Source organism: Trichechus manatus, unplaced genomic scaffold (assembly GCF_000243295.1).
Source record: "Trichechus manatus latirostris isolate Lorelei unplaced genomic scaffold, TriManLat1.0 scaffold00087, whole genome shotgun sequence".
NCBI lineage: Eukaryota > Metazoa > Chordata > Mammalia > Sirenia > Trichechidae > Trichechus > Trichechus manatus.
This window is the reverse complement of record NW_004444023.1, coordinates 10504351-10519606: the sequence shown is the minus strand read 5'-3', so window position 1 is coordinate 10519606 and position 15256 is coordinate 10504351. Positions and strand designations below refer to the sequence as shown.

At 53.6% G+C, this 15256-nt stretch overlaps 2 protein-coding genes across 3 annotated transcripts; both read left to right on the top strand.

Annotated features, from left to right (window-relative positions):
- The first annotated feature begins 956 nt into the window (after nucleotides 1–956).
- On the top strand, nucleotides 957–9033 carry DNAAF3 (dynein axonemal assembly factor 3). Its single transcript, XM_012557101.1, has 11 exons — nucleotides 957–1041; nucleotides 1408–1550; nucleotides 2298–2391; nucleotides 5293–5450; nucleotides 5734–5916; nucleotides 6170–6295; nucleotides 6378–6500; nucleotides 6952–7081; nucleotides 8044–8158; nucleotides 8336–8410; nucleotides 8493–9033. Exons 1-11 carry the CDS (start codon nucleotides 957–959, stop codon nucleotides 9031–9033), a joined length of 1773 nt encoding a protein of 590 aa, XP_012412555.1.
- Nucleotides 9034–9919: 886 nt separating this feature from the next.
- Nucleotides 9920–14180, top strand: TNNI3 (troponin I3, cardiac type). 2 transcript variants are annotated; one of them, XM_004381755.1, is made up of 8 exons: nucleotides 9975–9985; nucleotides 10312–10324; nucleotides 10476–10562; nucleotides 11001–11042; nucleotides 11604–11735; nucleotides 12285–12374; nucleotides 13130–13306; nucleotides 14030–14180. In XM_004381755.1, exons 1-8 carry the CDS (start codon nucleotides 9975–9977, stop codon nucleotides 14111–14113), a joined length of 636 nt encoding a protein of 211 aa, XP_004381812.1. In that variant the 3' UTR covers nucleotides 14114–14180. The 2 variants fall into 2 exon arrangements, with proteins under 2 accessions (XP_023591944.1, XP_004381812.1); XM_023736176.1 differs by lacking the exon at nucleotides 10476–10562 and having other exon boundaries at nucleotides 9920–9985; nucleotides 14030–14166.
- The last annotated feature ends 1076 nt before the right edge of the window (nucleotides 14181–15256 follow it).

Below are 15256 nucleotides of genomic sequence, written 5' to 3'. Positions count from 1 at the left end.
AAACTTCCCTGAAACCTGTCCACAAGCGGTGGCTCTGCTGGTATTTGAAATACCAGTGACATAGCATACAGCATCACAGCAACAAGCAAGACACCACAGTACAACAAACTGACGGGGCAGTAGTTTTCCTCTATACAGGTATAATAAATGTAAATAACCTCAAAAGCAGCGATAATAGTAAAGGGTAGTAAAATAGGAAATGTTGAGTTTTGAGTACTTATTACCTTTATTTTAATATAATGAACTTAATTGCAAATTTATATAATTTTTAGTAATGGCTGTGTGTAACAACCAGCTCACAAAATTTCTGAAAATCATGAGCCAGTGCTAGCTGGCTCCAGCACATCACCTGGTGAGAAACCCTGTGTGGTAGTGCTCAGGGTGTGAGAGGAAGAGGGACAGAGAGAGTTACACATATTTAAAGTCTACACTTTAATCTAGATTAATCCACGCTCCCCTCTGTTTAAATTTGGATCAGCCCAAGCCTCCCCCGTTCCAGAAATTTGGACCGATCCAGACTCCGCCCCAGCCTCTCCCAGCCCCGCCCCTTCCCCAGAGCCCCGTCGTCAAGACAACCGCGTCCGTACGCCCTCTTTTCCCGCAGGCCGGGGACACCGCCCCTCAGTGCTCCCATTGGCCAAAAGTTCTTAGCGGGCGAGTCCCTCTCACTTTCATTGGTCAGTTGATTGGGGCGGTACCAGCTCACATACTCCCATTGGCTGATTGGTCGAAAAGGTGGGGGCTATGGGCAGCGGTTGTGGAGGGGGCACGGGACCGCAGCCCAGCTCGAGCAGGGAGTCGGGGGCGATCCGAGATATTTGGAAGAATAAAGGTGAGGGGGCTGTAACATGGAGGCAAACATGGAGGCAAGAAGTCAGGAGTGGCGGTAAAGGAGTGGGGGTTGGCGATGCAGAGATAGTGTTTGGGAATTTCCAGGATGTCTGTCCCGCAGGGCGATGACCACACCGGCAGGCTCCGGCACAGGCTTCGGTTCCGTGTCCTGGTGGGGTCTGTCCCCGGCGCTGGACCTGCAGGCTGAAAGTGAGTCGTCGACCCCATCCTTTAACTGTCTCCCGCGTGACTACAAATCCCAGCAAGCTCTGGTACAGCGGCTGCCTTCACATCGGCGGCAGACGGCGTAAGGCCTTTTGGGACTTGTAGTCCCAGCGTCGATGGCAAGAGGAGCTCTAACATTCTAAGGCTCCAACGGCAGAGGGCGCGCCCATAGTGGGCAGCCCCAATGTCCTCTGTGCGGACTACTATTCCCAGAAGGCTTAGAGGCACAGCTCCCGTTGGAACCTAGGCAAACAGTGCAAGTCCTGCTGGGATTTATAGTCCATTGTTCTAGGGGCGGCTACTGAGGGCGCTCTGGTGGCCATCAGCCCCAGCCAGCTGTCGCATTGCCAGGTCCTCCTGTGAACCCAGACTCGAAGGCAGAAACGGAGCGCGGGATTCCTGAGCTAGATGTGCTGCTGCTGGGCTCCGTGGATGGACGGCACCTGCTGCGAACCCTGGCCCGGGCCGCATGCTGGCCTCGCAGGAAGTTCAACGTGAGCAGGGATTCGTGGAAGGAGGAGGATTAGTATGGGAGCCCAGATTCCTGAGTCCTTGAGGGAGGAGGGGGTTGGAGGTCTAAAATCCTAAGTCTAGGGAGGAAGGAGCTGGAGTCTGTACTCCTGGATCTGAGGGAGCTGGAAGCTGGGGACGTGAACTCCTGAGTCCTCGGTGAGGAAGGAGTTGGTGGCCAGGGCTTCTGGGTCCAGATAGGAAGGACCTGGAGCCTGGACTCCTGGGTCTGAGGGAGGTGGTAGGTGGTGGCCCTGACTCCTGAGTCTTTGAGAAAAAGGGCTAAAGTTTGGGATTCCTGGATTCTGGAGGGAGGAAGGGAGTCCCTGGGTGGTGCAAATGGTTAATGCACTCTCTGCTAACCCAAAGGTTGGAGGTTTGAGTCCACCCAGAGGCACCTCGGAAGAAAGGCCTGGTGATCTGCTTCCGAAAAATCAGCCACTGAAAATCCTATGCAGCACAGTTCTACTGTGACATACATGGGGTTGCCATGACTTGGAATTGACTTGATGTCAGCTAGTTAGCAGAAGGAAGGACCTAAAGATCTGGTCTCCTCTAGGTGGGGCAGAGGAGGCTTGGGGCCCATAATACTGTGTTTGGTGGGGGGGGGGGGCTGGTGCACAGAACACCTGGGTCCTGTGGAAGGAAGGGACTGAGGGCCTGCACACCTGGGTCTGCTATCAACCAGGGGTGCAGGTCTCAGAATCAGTCTCCCCTGTCCATCCTTCCAGTTCTACCTGCTGGAGAATAATCTGGAAGCTGTGGCCCGACACATGCTGATCTTCAGTCTAGCCCTGGAGGAACCTGAGAAGATGGGGCTGCAAGGTGAGTCACAAGGACCCCGACATTCTGGCCCCCAGGCCCTTCCCATTCCCTGCAGGATTCTGACATCTCTATGTTGCAATTACAATTTAAACATTTGGTCATTGCCCCCTATTTCATCACTTGCTCACTCATTTGGTGCTCTTAGAGCCGCAGCTTTTCCCATCTGTAAAATGGAGCTAAATATATGATACCTCCTAGAGCCATTGAAAGGAGTCCTGGTGGCGCAGTGGTTAAAGCCCTTGGCAGCTAACCGAAAGGTCAGCAGTTTGAACTCACCAGGCGCTCTACGGGAGAAAAGACCTGGCAGTCTGCTCCCATAAAGATTATAGCCTAGGAGACCCTATGGGGCAGTTCTACTCTGTCCTCTAGGTCGCTAAAGAGTCGGAATCGACTCATTGGCACACAACAACAGAGCGGTTAAGAGAATTCCAGGAGAAAATCCACATGAAACTCACAACAGTACATGACACAGTGTAAATGTTCAAAGCCTCCTGCCAAAAGATGTCTGGAGACTTCCTGAGTGTGGTTCGCCTAGAAATGGGCAGGCATAAAAGACAGGAGATTGGGTAGGGTTTGGCTAACCTGATCTCCGTTCTGCCCACAGACTCCCTTAGGGGTATGAATCCCAGGGAATTTGCCTGGTGGAGGCAGCCTTGGAGCTGAGCCTGAACCTGGGAGGAGAAGAAGTTGGGTGGGGAGGTAGAAAGAAGTGGGTTTTTATCTCTCTGTTATAACAACTTAAACTTAGCACCTAGACCAAGGTCTCTCAACTCAAACAAGCTGGGTTCAAATCCTGAATCTGCTTGCTATGTGGCCTCAAGCTAGTGTCTGCCCCTTTCTGGGCCTGTTTCCACGCTTATGAAACAAGGATCCTACAAGGTCCGTGCCATACGATTCTTGTGAGGTTTTCATCAAAATTCTATAACACCTGGAGTATGGCATGGGCTCTGTATGTTTTAGCAATTATTATTTTTATCAGGGGAGTGCCTGAGTGGTGCCAGTGGTTAAGTGTTCAACTACTAACCCAAAGTTTGGTGGTTTGAACCCACCCAAAGTCACCTCGGAAAATGGGCCTGGTGACCTGCTTCCAAAAGGTCACAGCCTTGAAAACCCTATGGAGCAGTTCTCCTCTGCTCACGTGGGATCACCATGAGTGAATCTGCTCAATGGCAACTAACAACAACAACATTCATATCAGAATTATGGATGGTTGTCATTAATAGCCCAGGGCATTCGGAAGATCACATGTTGCACAATACACCTTGTGTAAGGTTCTTAGGCAACTAGAAGTAAAACTAATCTCTATCTATAAAACTAAAAGATAGCACGCTCTCTGTCTTGGTCATCTAGTGCTACTATAACAGAAATAACACAAGTGGATGGCTTTAACAAAGAGAAATTTATTTCTTCATAGTAAAGTAGGCTAAAAGTCAAAATTCAGGGCGTCACCTCCAGGAGAAGGCTTTCGCTCTCTCTCGGCTTTCTCATCAATGTTCTCCCGGACTAGGAGCTTCTCCGCCCAGGGACCCCAGGTCCAAAGGATGCGCTCTGCTCTTGGCACTGCTTTCTTGGTGGTATGAGGTCCCCATGTCTCTCTGCTCGCTTCTTTCTTTTATATCAAAAGAGATTGGCTTGAGACACTATCTAATCTTGTAGACCTCATCAATATAACTGCCGCTAATCCATCTTATTACATCATAGTGACAGAGTTTACAACACATGGGGAAGTCACATCAGATGGTAAAATGGTAGACAGTCATACAATACTAGGAATCATGACTTAGCCAAGTTGACAGATATTTTTGAGGGACACAATTCAATGCATGACACTCTCCTATAAGGTTCTTAAACAACTAAAATGAAACAATTTATATACACATAGGTACCCATTGCCATGGAGTCAATTCTGACTCATAGCAACCCCATGTGACAGGGTAGAACTGTCCCGTAGGATTTTCTAGGCCGTAATCTTTACGGGAATAGATTGCCAGGTCTTTCTCCCACAGAGATGATGGTGGGTGCTGACCTTTTGGTTAGCAGCAGAGTACTTAACCATTGCACCACTAGGGCTCCTTATAGATATAGCATACATATATACATATATATCATATGCAACTGAAAGTATATAGTTCTCTCCTACAAGGTTCTTAAACAACTAAAAAAACTACAGATAGATAGATGTACAGATATAGAGATATAGAAATGATATATATGTATATATATATAATCATATACAAGCAATAGGCTTAAGCATAACAACGATTGTGAGGATCGCGCACGACTGGGCAGTGTTTCGTTCTGTCATACATAGGATGGCTATGAGTTGGAACCTACCCGACGACACCTAACAGCATTAATACAACTGAAGATATATAATTCTTTCCTATATGCCTATAAGATTTGTAAATAACTATCAAACCCACTGCCATTGAGTTGATAGCGACTCTGTAGGACAAAGTACAACTGCCCATAGGGTTTCCAAGGCTGTAATCTTTAGGGAAGTAGACTGCCACATCTTTCAACCACGGATCGGCTGGTAGATTCTAGCCACCAACTTTTCGGTTAGCAGTTGAGTGCTTAACCACTGTGTCACCAGGGCTCCATATATATATATATTTATATATATATATATACAAATTCAGGATTGTGGTTACCTGGGGTTTGGGTAGGAATGGGAAAGGAGACCTAGGTTAGGTTATTCTACATGTTGCAGTTACGGAGATGGTGGGATGGGCGGGGAGTTGATGGGAGTTTGTTATATACATTCTATGACTATTAAATGATAATCATATGCATATCAATGAATATACATTCGAGAGAGAATTCTTCATCCCCACGGGTCTGATTTCGGGGCTCACTCCCCTAGATCCCTCCACTCATTTTTTCCGCCCTCCCCACCAGAGAGAAGCGAGACCTTCCTGGAGGTGTGGGGGAACGCGCTGCTGCGCCCCACAGTGGCTGCCTTCGTGCGCTACCAGGCCGAGCGCCTGGCGCACCTGGTCCTCGAGCCCGACCGCCTGGCAGAGCAGCTGCCCTGGCTCAGCCTGGGTGCCCTCAAGGTCAGTGCCATCCCCCAGGCTCCCGGGGCTGCCAGAAGAAGGGGGATAGGCAGTCCAGAGGGATATGTGTTGATGGAGTGGGTGGAGGCCATGAGTTCGAGTCCCAGCGCCCCGACTCCCGCTGTGGCATCTGGCACCAGAGGCTGGCTTCTGCCTTCTGAGCTTCAGTTTCTTCATCTGAGAAATAGGAAAGTACTTCCCATCCCCTGGAATAGATGGGAGGGTGAAGCAAGAGAAGCTGGTCTCCCTCCATTCCTGTCTCCCTCTCTCTTTCCCCACGCAGTTCCGCGAGCGGGACGCCCTGGAGGCCGTGTTCCGCTTCTGGGCGGGTGGGGAGAAGGGGCCGGAGGCCTTCCCCGTGAGCCGCCTCTGGGACCTGCGGGTACGCCACTACCTGGGTTCCCGCTACGACGCCCGGCGCGGTGTCAGCGATTGGGACCTGCACATGAAGCTGCACGACCGCGGGGTGAGAGGCGCGGCGAGGAGGGGCTAGGTCCGAGGGAGGAGGGGGCTGAGGGACTGGGCTCCCTAGGCTAACGGAGGAGGAGGCTGGGGGCTGCGACTTCCGGGGCTGAGGGAGGAGGGGCTAGGGGCTGAGACTCCTGCGTCTGAAGGAGGAGGGGCTGGGGTGAATGAAATCCTGGATCTGAGCGGGGAAGGGCTGGGGACCCAAAAGCCAGGTTCACTGAGGCCTCCTTCCCTCCCTCCTTCCTCCACAGGGTCAGGTCATCCATACTCGCGAGTTCCGGCGCTGGAGGGACACAGGCGTCGCCTTCGAACTCAGAGACTCCAGCTCCTACCACCTGCCCAACCGGACCCTAGCGTCTGGGCGCCTCCTGAGCCACGTGCGTGTGCACCCTCTGCCCTGGCCCGCTCCTCCTTCTCTAATACCGGCCTCACTTGCTCCCTATTTCCCTGTTTTCCCAGCATGGGGAGCGCGTGACGGCGCGCGGGTACTGGGGGGACATCGCCACGGGGCCCTTTGTGGCCTTCGGCATCGAAGCGGACGACCAGAGCCTCCTGCGGACCAGCAACGGGCGGCCGGTCAAGGTGTGCGGTAGGCGGGGCTGGGGCTGTGAGCGGGTTCTTGAGGCCCCGCCCTCTTTATCCCAGGGCCCGCCCCCAAACCGTTGGGCACTCCCCGGGAGTTCCAGGTTCCGCTCCTCGCATTGGTGAGGCGCCTCCACCCAAGTTATACAAGCACAGCCCAAACTCCTAGGCTCCACCTTTGGCTACTAAACCCCGCCCCAAGTGCCCCGGTATCCACCTCCAAATGCCTGGCCACACCCCCAACAGCGAGGGCTCCGCCTCCGCGTGCTAGGCCCCGCATCCGATCCTACCTCCTTGCGCTCTAGGGCTCCTTTTGGATTTTAAATCGGGTGCCTGGGATCCACGCTTGCCCAGAGTTCTTAGACTTCGGTTCTAGTGCTCGTTCCTCCTTACTGTAAGCCCCGCCCCCGCGTTCGCAGCCCCAGCGTCTGGCCATGTCCCCTCTCCTCAGACCGCGGGTGAAATCACCCAACACAACGTGACAGAGCTGTTCCGGGAGGTAGCCGCTTGGGGGCGCCCAAGAGCCGCCCAGCGGGACCCGGAGCAGGTGCAGAGCGGGGAGGATGTAAACCTGCAGCCAGGTAAGGGAGAGACTCAGCCCTCCCCTTTGAAATAGGAGGCTAGGGGTGGGATGGTGAAGGCCAGGGGACAAATCAAAGAGTGGAACCGGCACCCTGGTCCCAGGCTGTACCCGTTGCTGTCTAGTTGATTCCGACTCATAGTGACCCTATAGGACAGAGTAGAACTGCCCCATAGGGTTTCCAAGGAGCGGCTGGTGGATTCATACTGCCGACCTTTTGGTTAGCAGCCTGAGCTCTTAACCACTGTGCCAGGAGGGCTGCTCTAGTAGAGCAGTGGTTCTCAAATTTTATGACACATAAGAATCACCTGAGGATCTTATTAAATAGTATATTCTGATTCAGTATGTCTGGGGTGGAAATACAAATTCTTAGCAGGGGTTCAAACCGGAGGGACCCAATTCAAAGCCGTGGTTCGAGTCCCTCTCTCCTCTTGATGTTTCTCTTCTTTTCCTAAATCCTCACACCTTTCCTAGAATTCTGAATTCCACTCATAGAATTCTGATTTACCTGTGGAAGTCTAAGGTGGTTGAGAACATTCTCACAGGGTGCTAGGTCCCAGCTCCCCTTTGGAGACCCAATTTCACAACACACACACACTCTCTCACGAATGCTGGCCATGCTTCCCTCTAACTATCCCCTGGCCGGGCTCTCCCTGGGTGTCTGTCCCACTCTAGGGAAGAAGCGCCATGTGACTTGGGCCATTCAGTCTCCGACCGTCCCTTGAGTCTGTTGTCTGGTCTTTAAAGTGGGTCTGCTTGCCAGGCTGAACTCCCCAGAATTTTCCAGGAATCTCCCTAAGAGAAAGGATAAGAAAGGGCTTCATGACAGACATTTACACACGGTGTTATTTCCAAGCTTTGTGTATCTGCCCAGACTCTGCCAGTATCTATGTCTCTCTGGATTTCAGACCCTCACACCTATGACCCCACCCAGCAGGATGACCCCTCTCTGCTCTTTCACAGTAGCCCCTGCCCAGGAGTCCTTCACTGTCCACTTCCTGTCCCTTGGTTCTTCCCAAACTCTCCACCACAAGAGCTGCTACAAGGGACGGTTCCAGCTTCTCTATGTGTCCTGTGGGTAAGAGGACCTGGGAGGCACCCAGGCTTCCCTCTCACAGACCCTCCTTCCTCATGGATACAGGGCTGGATCCCCAGCCCCTTCCTCCCTCAAACCCAGGAGTCTGGGTCCCCAGCCTCTTCCTCCCTTAAGACCTGAGAGTCTGACCCTCTGCCTCCTTCCCCTTTCTCTCCGCAGGATGGTCCACCTTCTCAGCCCTGAGCTCGGGGCCTGTATGGTCCCTGGAGGGCGCCTGACTGTGGAATTAGCTCGGTGAGCCAGAAGAGCACAGGGCAGGGAACGTCAAAGCCCGGGTCCGAAAGTGGGTCCCTAACTCGCCTCTTTCTGGCCTCAGGTACCTGGTAGACTTGCGGCAGGAGCAGCTGCAGGCGTTCTCTGTCCGGGTCGGGGAGCTGGCTCAGGCTGCTGGGTTTGCCCCTCAGTCAGGGGCTAGGTCCTCAGAGACCTTTGCGCGCTTCTACAAGTCCGAGGACTCTTCTCCAGGCAGCATTGACCAAGCTGTGGGATCTGGGACTCCGTCCACAGAAGTCCTGGTCCTGCCTTCCGAGGTCGTTTCCCCACCTCTAGAAGCCGTGGCCTCGCCCCCTGAAACCATGACTCCACCTCCTGAAGCCATAGTCACGCCCCCTGAATCCATGGCCCCACCTCTTGAAGCCACGATTCTGCCTCCTGAAGCCATGGTTCCAACCCCTGAGGATCTCACCCAGCCCTTTGGAGGCCTGGCCCCACCCTCTGAGTCCCTCAAGCAGCCCTCAGAGTTTCAAGGTTCCCTCTTGGAGGTTCTGGCTCCACCCCAGAAGGCTTTGACTATGCCCTCCGTGGGTCAGACCCCAAAGCCAGAGAGTCTGACCCCATGCCGAGTCCCCCAGCTCTAACTCCTAAAGTCAGGTCATGGAATTAGAACACAGCTGATGAATTCTAGACCCACCACTAGAATTCTCAGTTTTACTCTCAAGATTCTCACTCAGCCCTGGAGGTGTTGCCAGAATTTCAAATTCCATTCACAGCCTTCTATAATCTATTCCTAGAATTCTAGAATGTTCTCTTAGAATCCTAAATTCCACTCCTGAGACTCTAAACCCATTGGGTGTCAGGCCCTCTGCATCAGCCCTCTTGTCTAAGAAGTCTCTGTTGCTAACTGGAGGGTGGGAGTGTCTTCTCAGCCGGGCCTGGCTATTACCCAAGTGGTCCCAGTAAAGAGTGGAGTCTTCTTCTCTATGTGTCCATGTGTCTTTCCTGTTTTCAGTCTGTCGTCAGAGGCTGATGGAGGGGAGGGGCCTGGAGACCGGATTTCTGGGTTTCCTAATGGACTGAGGGTGGATTCTGAGGTAACGTGAGGTGGGAGCCTGGGCCCCCACAGCTGAATGCTCATGTCAGTCAACAAACTGACTATAAGACGATGAAAAACACAAAGTTCCAGTTCTCATGGAGATTACATTTTAGGGAAGGAACTGAGGGCCAGGACTGCTGGGTCTGAGGAAGGAGAGGCCTGGGGCCTACACTCTTGGTACTGGGGGATGAGGGGACTGGATCTGTAGGCCACCAAGGTGCCAGGGGTGAGCCAGCTGGAGCACGGCCAACTCCACCCCTCACGCGCCCCGTTATCTCGCATCCTGGAAAGGGGGTGGAGGCAGCGGCAGTATATTTAGTCTCTGTCCTCTCCCTTTATCTCCGTGTCCTCAGTGAGGCTTGAACAACCAGGAGGAAATCTGGTGTCCCAGGACCTCCAAGGTCACCCCGGACACCCCCTAACTCACCCACTGAGCGCCCCTTTCCCCGTTTTCTGCCTGTCGCAATTCCAGACTCAGGCCTCAGCATGGCGGACCAGTGAGTGAGGGGTGCAGAGTGGTAACCCGGACTCCTGAGGTCCCAAGGGAGTGGGAGGTGAAGGCGATCTCCTGGGTTCCTGAGCGGGGTAAGAGCTGCTAGGTTGGGTACTGTCCTGAGAAGGGAAGTAGGGAACAGGACTCCTGGGTCTCTAAATAAGGTAATAGTTTGGGGATCAGACTTCTGGGAATCGAGGAAGGCGGAGGGGTCTGGTGGCCTGGACTTCTAGGTCAGAGTAAGAGGGGCCTCTGGGGTCCCCGAGGACACAGACTGGACAGGACACAGGCTCACCATTAATCTCCTTTTTCCCATTTCTCTCCCTCCAGGAACAGTGATGCGGTAAGGAGGAGGCTAAGGCGTGGGCTGGGATCCTGTTGGCTGGGTGGGCGTTGCAGGGAGGGGGCTGGGGCAGGAGACTGCAGTCCTAAGGGTGTGGGGAGGGGCCGAGTGGAGTCCCAGTGGTGACGCGGCTCTGCTCCCTCAACCCCAGGCGGGGGAACCGCTCCCTGCGCCTGCCCCGGTCCGGCGCCGGTCTTCAGCCAACTATCGTGCCTATGCCACCGAGCCGCACGCCAAGGTGAAAGGCGGGGCCAGAGTGGTGGAAGGGGCCGAGGGGCGGGGCTTCGCGGGAATCTGGGCTCAGATTGGTGAGAAAGAGCCGACACTGCAATTGGTGAAGAGGAAGAAGGGGTGGAACCAGGACTTCGATGGGGCGGGCTTGGGCGGAGCCCAAACTGCACAATGGGGCGGGGTATCACAGAAGGCTGACTCAGACTGGTGAGATTTACCTTATGGGCGTAACTCCATTGCCCATGGGAACTGCGATTCGTCAGAGAATGGAGGGGCGGTGCTTGGCTGGAATCAGAGCCTGAGATTGGTGAATGCGGCTGAGGGGCGTAGCTTCCTGTAGAATAAGGGTGGAAATTGGAATTGGGTTTGAGGGGGTGGGTTCTGAAGTGCCTCCTTCCTTCTGATTGCCCTCTTTGACCTTTCTTCTCTCCATCTCACCCATCAGAAAAAGTCTAAGATCTCGGCCTCGAGAAAACTACAGCTGAAGGTGAGGATGGGCGGGGAGAAGAAATATAAGCGTCTTAAAAGGGGCGGGGTTAAAAGTTAAAGGGCTGCTTGGGTGGGGCTTCGGGTATACTAAGGGTTAGGCTTTCGAGACAGAAGTGGGTGAGCCTGGTTTTACATCAGGGGCGTGGCTGAGAAGCGGTGCTTTGAGATGAATGACACCAACCTTGAGGGGTGGGGCTTTGGCGCCAGGCCAGGTGGACATGGTTTATGGCTGGGCATGACTTAGGAAGGGCGGGGCTTTGGAATGTTGGACCGCTAACCTTGAGGGGTAGGGCTCAGGGTGGGCGTGGTTTTAGGTAAGGGGCGTGGCCAATAGAGGGGTGGGCTTTGAGATGATAGACATCAACCTTGAAGTGTGGGGATTTGGAGCCGGTCTGGGTGGGCATGGTTTCATTTCTAAGGGAGGGGTGGGGCATTAAAATAAATGACACCAACCTTGAGTGAGCGGTCTCTGGAAGACAGGATCCACCCGGCCTGGGACCGGAGGGCGGGGCAGGGCAGAGATGACTCCCCTGTATGGGGTCCCCTTCCACCCCTGCAGACCCTGATGCTGCAGATTGCGAAGCAGGAGCTGGAGCGAGAAGCAGAGGAGCGGCGCGGAGAGAAGGGGCGTGCTCTGAGCACCCGGTGCCAGCCTCTGGAGCTGGCCGGTCTGGGCTTCGCAGAGCTGCAGGTACCGGCTCCCAGGGCAGGGACTCCTGCCCGGCCTGGGAGCCAAGATTTCTAGTGTCTGTTCTTCCATCCCTGTGGGAAGGGGAAGTACAGTTGCTATTCCTCCTTTTGCTCAGGACCCGGGAGTCCAATCTTCCAGTCCTTACCTCCCAGAAATTCAGAGGTAGCGCCTGCCCTAATTCCTCCAGATTCTCATGAGTCCTGGCTCCTCGCTCTTGTGTTGGCAGTTCCCTGGAGGCCAGGCTCCCAATCCCCTCCTACAGGACCAGATGTTCAGGTTTCCAGTCCCCTCCTCCTTCAGGATCCAGGAGTCCAAGACCCGTAGATTCTTCCTCAGTCAGACTCGGGAGTCCAGAACTCCAGTCCCTCCTCCCTCAGAGCCAGGACTCTGGGCCCCCATTCCCCTCCTCCCTCAGACCCAGAAGTCCGGGCTCCCAGCCTCCTCCTCCTTCAGACCTAGACTCTGGGCCCCCAGCCAGGTCCTCCCTCAGACCCAGGAGTCTTGGCCTCCAGTCTTCCCACCGCCACACATTCCATGTTTCTCCACCAGGACTTGTGCCGACAGCTCCACGCCCGTGTGGACAAGGTGGATGAAGAGAGATACGATGTAGAGGCAAAAGTTATCAAGAACATTACAGAGGTGGGTGACAGTGGGCAGTTTGGGTACTTCCAGGGTCCATTGAAGGAGCTGGTGGTGCAATGGTTAAGTTCTTGACTGCTAACTGAAAGGTTGGTAGTTCGAACTCACCCAGGAGTTCCAAGTGAGAAAGACCTGGCAATCTGCTCCTGTAAAGATTACAGCTTAAAAACTCTATGGGGGCAGTTCTCCTCTATCACATGGGGTCGCTATAAGTAAAAAAATCAATTCGATGTCACCTAACAACAATAACAACAGGGTCCAGTGAGATGCCTGGGGCTGTGGTCCCAGCCTGACCCTTTGCAGTTGCTTTTGATTACAGTTCCCAGGAAACCCAGGACAACTCTGTGAGCCTGGCGGGGAGAGGACAGAGAAATTAGTATAATATGGTCAGGAAAGGCTGTTCCAGGCAGAGTGAACAGCACATGCAAAAACCAGGAGGTGTCACAGCAGAACATATGTTGGTCTCATAAAAAAGCTGAGGGACAAGCCAGGGAAGTGAGAGATGCATGTATCTAGACTGGGATTATGTCTTCTTGTTTTGAGACATGAGGCTGGGGAAGATCAGGGAGGGCTTTGAGTTCCAGGATGAAAAGTTTGGACTTTGTCCTGAAAGTGATGGGAGCCTGAGCTAGGGAGAGCCTGGATGAGACCTGGGTACTGGAAGGCAGGATAGGGATAGGAGGGGAGTGTAGGGTGGAAAGGCTGGGTGAAGCGGAAGCAGAGGGAAGGGTCTCTACCTCCCCTCTGGCCTCTAGATTGCAGATCTGACCCAGAAGATCTACGACCTTCGGGGCAAGTTTAAGAGGCCCACCCTACGGAGGGTACGCATCTCTGCAGATGTCATGATGCAGGCGCTGCTGGGAACCCGAGCTAAGGAGACCTTTGACCTGCGGGCCCACCTTAAGCAGGTGAAGAAGGAGGACACTGAGAAGGTGAGTGTGGGCTAGGGCCAGGAGAGGGGGTACTGAGGAGAGGGGCTGTGGGGCGGGGGACAACAATCCTAGGACATAGCCTGAAGGCAGGTAGTTCATGGAACTGAGAGGGAAGGCAGCTGGTAGGTAGTCCTCAATGGGAAGTATAGGAGGAACACAGCACATACAAGGGGAAGACAGGAAGCGTAAAAGGGAGAGAGGAAGTAGCAAGGAGTCAGGAAGTGCATGAGGGCTATAGGAAGTTCATGAAAGAGAAAGAAAGTGATGAGTGGACCAGGAAGTGAATGAGGGAAACAAGAAGGGAAAGACAGGATGTATAATAGGGAAAGAGCAAGTAAGCATAAAGCAGGAAATACGTAAGGGAAACAGGAAATGCATGAGGGAGACAGGAAGTGGAAGGGGAAGACAGAAAGTCTAGTAGGAAGGAAGGAAGCATGCAAGGAGGTTGGGAGAGTATGTGGGAGACATGTAGTGCATGAAGGAGACAGGAAGTGTACGTGGGAGACAAGAAGTCCCTGTGGAAGGTAGGATATGCATGTGGGGACAGGAAGTGCATGAGGCAACTTGGCAGGGATTGTCTGTGGGGACAGGAAGTGTTCCAGAACCAGATCCTTAGGCAGACATCCATAGTAGAGCAGCCTATCAGGATGGAGGGCAGGTGAGGGATACTTGAGGGACTGGAGACCAGGAAGAAACCCTAACCTCTGACCTCACCCCTCCCAGGAAAACCGAGGTGTGGGAGACTGGCGCAAGAACATCGATGCTCTGAGTGGAATGGAGGGCCGCAAGAAAAAGTTTGAGGGCTGAGCCCACCTGCCCATTGCTGAGGCCTTGAAGATGGCCCTGAGGAATAAAGAGGCTTCTCTCTGAACTGGGAGTGACTGTGTGTCTACTACCTGGGGGCTTGGGAATGAGAGAGACAGGAAAACTGAGGGCAGTCTCCTTCAAAGCCACCCACAGCAGGTCAGGGGCAGAGCTGGGTCTCCAACTCGGAGTGTTCTTGACTTCTCTGTTCCATGGGAGGGGGTAAACAGAGATGCTGAGACCAATGCCCAAAGACAGAGACAGAGAGACACCCATGACAGAGACACTGAGTTAGAGACACAGAGAAAGAGAGAGTGTGCCAGATACCCAAAGAGAGAGAGAGAGAAAAAAGAGAGAGATACAGAGAACGAAGGGCAAAGAAAGGAGAAAACACGGAGACACAGATATACACAAACATGCCAGACACCCTATAAGGCAGAAATGGAGACCCAAAGAGGGAGAACTGCAGAGACACAGACACCCAGAAAGACTTACATAGAGGCAAGAACGCAGGCATAGAGCCAAAGAGACAGAAACAGGGTTACCGACAGAGATGCACCAGGAGACTCAGGCCAATTTGCAGAGACAACAGAAGTGCGGAGACAAAAATACAGGGAGAGACCTGCAGAGTGAGAAACGCACAGAGGGACCCAGGAAGAGGCAGAGACACGGAGAGACACAGAGAAACCCCCAAACAGATTCCCAAAGAGAGACCCACCCAGAGAACAACAGAGAAACAATACCAGAGACAGGAGACAGAGAGACAGAAATACTGAGAGGCACGGAGGGGTGGAGAATTCAAGGTCATGGCTTGGAGGGGGAGGGGAGCAGGGGGGATACCAAAAAAGATCTGTGTCATATGGAAGTGGGGGGATGAGGTTGGACTTGGTCTAACTGACACCCCGTCTCTCTTCTCTCCCACCTCCCTCCCCCACACATGCACCTGCTTCCCAGCTTCAGTGCCTGTTGTCACCAGAGTGGAATCCTGGTGGCGACAAAGGGGAGGGGATGGGGATGGGGAGACAGAGATGGACAAAGACAGAGAGAGGAGGAGACAGAAGTAGAGACACACACACACAGGGATATACACATGGGCAGTCACAGAGACAACAAAGAGACAAAATTGAAACAGGGTTCGAGAGCTGG

Coding starts and splice junctions, on each gene's coding strand:
- TNNI3 (XM_004381755.1), top strand. Junction 10,563..11,000: donor CCACCGAGCCGCACGCCAAG/GTGAAAGGCGGG, acceptor CTCACCCATCAG/AAAAAGTCTAAGATCTCGGC. Junction 12,375..13,129: donor TTATCAAGAACATTACAGAG/GTGGGTGACAGT, acceptor TCTGGCCTCTAG/ATTGCAGATCTGACCCAGAA.
- DNAAF3 (XM_012557101.1), top strand. CDS start 957: ATGACCACACCGGCAGGCTCCGGCACAGGCTTCGGTTCCGTGTCCTGG. Junction 1,551..2,297: donor GGCCTCGCAGGAAGTTCAAC/GTGAGCAGGGAT, acceptor CCATCCTTCCAG/TTCTACCTGCTGGAGAATAA. Junction 5,451..5,733: donor TCAGCCTGGGTGCCCTCAAG/GTCAGTGCCATC, acceptor TTCCCCACGCAG/TTCCGCGAGCGGGACGCCCT.